The 5,693-nt window shown below is 61.4% G+C and overlaps 3 protein-coding genes across 3 annotated transcripts; 1 reads left to right on the forward strand and 2 right to left on the reverse strand.

Annotated features, from left to right (window-relative positions):
* On the forward strand, positions 1-1,038 carry OT_ostta09g03580 (tRNA (guanine(26)-N(2))-dimethyltransferase; the record flags this gene model as incomplete). The annotated part of the gene is made up of 1 exon (XM_022983417.1): positions 1-1,038. A coding segment is annotated over one exon (1,038 nt), but the record flags the coding sequence as incomplete, so codon positions are not given.
* Positions 1,039-1,070: 32 nt separating this feature from the next.
* On the reverse strand, positions 1,071-1,715 carry OT_ostta09g03590 (Thioesterase type II, NRPS/PKS/S-FAS; the record flags this gene model as incomplete). Its single annotated transcript, XM_003081302.2, has 1 exon — positions 1,071-1,715. One exon carries the CDS (start codon positions 1,713-1,715, stop codon positions 1,071-1,073), a length of 645 nt encoding a protein of 214 aa, XP_003081350.2.
* Positions 1,716-2,321: 606 nt separating this feature from the next.
* Positions 2,322-5,292, reverse strand: OT_ostta09g03600 (Homoserine dehydrogenase, conserved site; the record flags this gene model as incomplete). Its single annotated transcript, XM_022983419.1, has 2 exons — positions 2,322-4,857; positions 5,162-5,292. 2 exons carry the CDS (start codon positions 5,290-5,292, stop codon positions 2,322-2,324), a joined length of 2,667 nt encoding a protein of 888 aa, XP_022839686.1.
* Positions 5,293-5,693: the final 401 nt, after the last annotated feature.

A 5,693-nucleotide genomic window follows, 5' to 3' on the forward strand; every position in this document is an offset into this window, starting at 1 on the left:
CCATCGATCTTGCTCGACAGCGCGGTGACGGCGGTGAAGGAGGGCGGACTACTTTTAGTCACCGCCACCGACATGGCGGTTCTGTGCGGGAACAACTCCGAGGTTGCCTGGGCCAAGTACCAATCGTACCCGCTTCGCGCCAAGTACTGTCACGAAGCCGCCGTGCGCATCCTCCTCGCCGCGGTGGAGAACGCGGCGATCAAGCACAAACGACACATCGTCCCCGTGCTCTCGCTTTCGATCGACTTTTACATTCGCGTTTTCGTCCGCGTGTACACCAGTCCGTTGCAGATGAAGCAATCTCCGAGCAAGCTGAGTTACGTATTTCAGTGCGTCGGGTGCGACACGTTTGAGCTCCAACCCGTCGGACGTCAGTCGACCAAGGGCAACGTCACGAAGTATCACCCAGGCGCCGGCCCGGTGGTTCCGCAGCGATGCCCGAACTGTGGCTGGCACTACAACATGGGCGGGCCGATCTGGAGCGACCCGATCCACGATAAAACGTGGCTAAAGAATATCAAGGAGGAAGTCGAAAAGAACAAGGACAGGTACCCGGGCTACGGAAAAGTGCACGCCTTGCTCACGATGGCGCAAGAGGAGCTCCCTGACGTTCCTTTGCACTATGATCTGCACTCCATGGGCGGAACGCTCAAAGCGACACCGCCGAACCACTGGCTCTTCAAGTCAGCCATCATCAACGCGGGCTATCGCGTGAGCGGGTGTCACTCGAGCGCGCTCGGGATCAAGACGGACGCGCCGGTGGAGACGCTCTGGGACATCCTGCGATGCTGGGTCAAAGAACATCCCGTAAAGCCCTGTTCTGAAGCCACTCCCGGGCAGGCGATTTTGAGTAAGGAGCCCGCGCACACCGCCAACTGGACCCGCGTACCCGGGGCGATGAGCAACGCTCAAAAGGATGGCGTCGCGAGATTTCCTCAGAACCCGACTGAAAACTGGGGACCGAAGCGACGTGCGGGCAAGTACAAGGACGCTGTCTACGAGGCGAAGAGACGACGTGAGGAGGAGGAAGAGGATTAGGAGTTCCGTTTGCAATAATAATACAACACGGCTCACGAAGCGTCCAGGACATCGCGCGCCAAGAAAGTCGCGAAATCGGATGGTTGGTCGAGCAACACGCGGTGCGCGTGCGGTTCGTTCACGTCGCCGTAATACATCGATGAAAAGGAGTCAGCGTGCGAGGACCACTGTTCGATTGTTTCCGTCGTCGTCCGGTCGTCATTACGTATACCGATTGCCGTCAGGGGGATGGATAATTTAGTTTCGCTTCCGGCGTAATTTTCAACCATTTCGAAATCGTTCCGAAGGGAGTCCACCATCGCCGTTCGATGATGACGAAGCTCCCTGCTCGCGCCGTAACGGCGCTCAAACGCGCACCAAAACGTATCGTCGTCATCGATGGTCGACAGACGAGGAGTTAACTCGTCGGGATCGTTCAGCCAATGCCCCAGACACGGCGCTCTCGCTCCGCTCACGACGAGGCGGGAGATGACAGACGGCCGCGCCGCGGCCGCCTCGAACGCCATCCAGGCCCCGACGGAATGCCCGTACAGTATCACGCGTGACTGGTATGCGTGCAACGCGTCCGCGATCGCGCGTCCGAGCGCCACCACGCCGTGCCGCCAAAGTTCCCGATCGCTCGAGCCGGGCCGTCCCGGTACGTCCACGGCCACGACTTCCCGTCCCGTCGCCGCCATGGCTTCCGCGAACGCCCCCGAGAACGCCCCGACGCCGCACCCGCTCGGTGGCACGCACACGATGGTCTCTTTAACCGCACCGTTCGGCACCGGCGCGCACGGACGAAGCATCGCGCCTCGATGTGAACATCCGTTCGTCTCCCGCGCGACGCGACTCTCGGCGCCGGGCGCCCGAACCGTCCCGATGTTCACATCGCGTCCACGCGAGCGTCACTCACGTCCGGCGTCTCCGCGCGCGTCGATGCGTCGTCGTTACACCGCCCTCGCCCTCTCCGACCTCTTTCGCGTCGTCGTCGAGCACCGACGCGTCGGTTTCGGTGGGATTCGCGTCGTCGCTCCGTCGTGCGTGGTCGAATGAAAACGTCGAATGCTCGCCCGTGAAGCACGCTAAGAGCGCGGCGAAGACGGCTGCGATGAATCCAACCACGGCGACGTACTTGCGCAGGGGACAGGGCATGGGCGAGGGCGACCCCGGGCGCGGAGCGCGCGACGAAGTGCGGGGAGGAGAGACTCGGGAGTTGGGACGCTTTGCGAATGTTTCATGACACGCGAACCGCGGCTAGTAGTAATGAATACGAGGAGAGCTCATGATGGTATCGCTAATAATTATGACGGAGCGCCGAGGTAGGCGCACACGCGGAGGATGTCGCCGAAGACACCGCCGGCGGTGACCTCGGCACCGGCGCCCGGACCGCGCACGACGAGCGGTCCGGCGGAGGTGTAGTAGCGCGACGTAAAGGAGATGATGTTGTCGCTACCCTTGAGTTGAGCGAATGGGTGGTCCTTGGGGTAACGTCGAAGCTCGACGGAACCGGTGCCCGCCTTGACGTCGACGACGCCGACGAAGCGCAGGACCTCGCCAACCTTGTCAGCCTCCTCTTGCTGCTTGGCGATGTCGCCGTCGAACTTGGGGAGCTCCTTCATGAACTCGTCCGCCGTGGCGACTTCGCGCAAGGGCTCGGGAACGAGTGACTGGATCGGAACGTCGCTGAGCTCGATGTTGAGGCCGCACTCGCGGGCCAAGATGGTGACCTTTCTGGCGACGTCCATGCCGCTCAAGTCATCGCGAGGGTCCGGCTCAGTGTATCCCGCCTCCTTCGCTTGGGCCACGATATCGCTAAACGCCACGCCCGGCTCCAAGGTGTTGAAGATGTACGACAGTGTACCGGAGAAAATACCCTCGATCCTCTCAACTTTGTCGCCGGCATCGAGCAAGCTTCGGAGCGTGGAGATGATTGGCAAACCGGCGCCGACTGTGGCTTCATAGAAATAGTGGGTGTAGGAGTTGCGCTGAATGGATCGCAAATCCTTGTAATACGCCAGCGGTCCGCTGTTCGCCTTCTTGTTCGGCGTGACGACGTGCAAACCCTTGGACAACCAATCTTTGTAGTGACCCGCGACTTCGTCGGACGCGGAGCAGTCGACGATGATTTGGTTGGGCGAAGCCGATTCAAGCACATGCTGCGTGAAGGCATCCATGTCGGCCGGAACGCCGTTGCCGTACTCCTCCTCCCAGGTGTCCAAATCGATCGCATCGTCGCTGAGTAACATCTTTCTACCACCGGTGATGGCCACCGTGCGAAGTTCGACTTGGAACTCATCTTGGAGCGTTTGGAGTTGTTCCTTCATTTGGCGAAGCAACGTTTTGCCGACGAGACCCGGACCCACGAGACCAACGCTAATCGCCGTCTTGGAGAGATAGAAGCGTCCGTGCACGGCTTGAAGTGCCTTGTTCACGTCCTTCTTCGACACAACCACGGTGATGTTGTACTCAGACGCTCCTTGGGCGATGGCGATGACGTTCACCGCGCTCTGCGCCAACGCCTCGAAGAGCATCGCGGCGACGCCCGGCGTTTTGCACATGTTTTGGCCGACGATGGCCATGACGGAGCAGTCCTTCACGGCTTCGATGTTAGAAATACGACCAGCAGCGATAGCCTTCTCAAACTTCTTGTTCAGCGCGCTCACCGCCTTATCCGCTTCATGGGAGCGAACGGCAAAGCAAATGGAGTGCTCGGATGACGCTTGCGAAATCATCACCACGTTGCAACCAGCCTCCTTGACGGCGCTGAAGACCGCGTTCGCCGTGCCAGGAACGCCAACCATACCGGTACCCTCGACGTTGATGAGGCAAACGTCATCGATGGTGGCGATACCCTTGACGAGTTCGCCGCTAGAATCGCGCGTCTCATACTTGCCCACTACGCCTTCACCCTCCACGGACGGCACGTTGCACGTCATCCCGATGGACGTACCAGGAGCTGCCTGGTTGAAATAGTTGCGCAGCGTCACCGGGATGTTGTACTTCATCGCTGGAAGTGTCGTGCGTGGGTGAAGGACGTTGGCTCCGAAGTACGCGAGCTCCCAAGCTTCGTTGTACGAGAGTGACGCCAATGACTTGGCGCCCTTGACGCGACGTGGATCGGCGCTGTAGACACCATCAACGTCGGTCCAGATGGTGATGTTTCTACCCTGAACGAGAGCGCCGAAAATGGTGGCGGAGTAATCCGAACCGTTGCGCTTGAGCGTCGTCGGAACGCCCTCTGGCGTTCGCGCGATGAACCCCGTCACCATGACAACCGCGCCCTCTTGCATGTGCGCGTCGAACCACTTATCCAAGTTGGCGTTGGACAGGTTGTAGTTCACATCAACGCCACCGTCTTCGCTATCGGTGACGACGAGAATGTCTCGCGCGTCGATCCACACAGCCTTGCCGCCCTTGCAGCGAATGTGCGCCGCGCACAGGCGAGCCGTCCAAAGTTCGCCGTGACCGACGACAAAGTCTCCGAACGCCTGCGTCGAGCATCCAGCGATGTAGATAGCCTTGAACATAGCCTTCAAGTCGTTGAGCTCTTCGTGGAAGGCGGTGATGTACGCGTCGTACTCCGCCTCGTCCGTGAGCAACGCCTTGGCCGTGGTCACGTGCTTATCCTCGAGCTTGTTCAACTCCTCCGTGTACTTCTCATTCCGAGCCGCCGCCATGTCCGTGGCGTTGATCAAACAATCCGTCACCTTGGGCTCACCCTTACTGATCACACCCATCGCCGAAACGATCCCCATCGTGTACTTGGAATCGTTCTTCATGAGCAACTCGCACACCCCGGCGATGCGCTCGGCGCTCCCGACGCACGTCCCCCCGAACCTACCCGCGCGCGAAAATCACCCCGTCAGTCCATCCCGCGTCTACACGCACGCACGTCACCGCATCCACCGACGCGCGCGTCGACCATATCACCCACGCCGCGCGTCCGCGCCGCCTCCCGCCGCGCGTCCGCGCCCTAAACCTCAACCCCGCCGACGAAACCGCGTCCCCCCCCCCCCCGCCGTCGTCCACCCCGCACCCCCGTGGCCCCATCGCGTCGACCGCGGCACGACGACACCGTCCCTCGCCCACGTCCCCCTTCCCCGCGTTCGCCCGTCGCGCGCGCGCGATCTCGAGCACGCACTTGTGCACGTCCCAATCCGTCCCTCTCGGGACCCCGCGCGCGCGCGTCGCCCATCGCGTCGCCCGCGACCGCGTCGCGACGCGCGCGCGCGCGGACGCGGACGCGCGCGAGACCGACGCGCGCGAAGCCATGTTCTGCGGCGTCGAGGCGACGTCCGCGGCGTCGCGATCGTCCCGCGCGCGTCGCGCGGCGTGGGCGATGACGCGGTTTCGTCTACATAGAGATCTCTGGAGGTCGTATACGTGTGTGTGTATCGTATGTTCGAACTCGTATCGGTATGATCCCGACGCACACCGCCCGGGATTCGGCGCGTCCATGGGTATACGTGTGATCACTCTACGTGTACGAATGACGTATGGTGGGACTCAATACGCTATGATCTCGACGCACACCGCCCGGGATTCGGCGCGTCCATGGGTATACGTGTGATCACTCTACGTGTACGAATAACGTACGGTGGGACTCAATACGCTATGATCCCGACACCCACCGCCCGGGATTCGGCGCGTCCATGGGTGACGTACCGGCGGCA

This window comes from Ostreococcus tauri, assembly GCF_000214015.3.
Source record: "Ostreococcus tauri WGS project CAID00000000 data, contig chromosome 09, whole genome shotgun sequence".
Classification (NCBI taxonomy): domain Eukaryota; kingdom Viridiplantae; phylum Chlorophyta; class Mamiellophyceae; order Mamiellales; family Bathycoccaceae; genus Ostreococcus; species Ostreococcus tauri.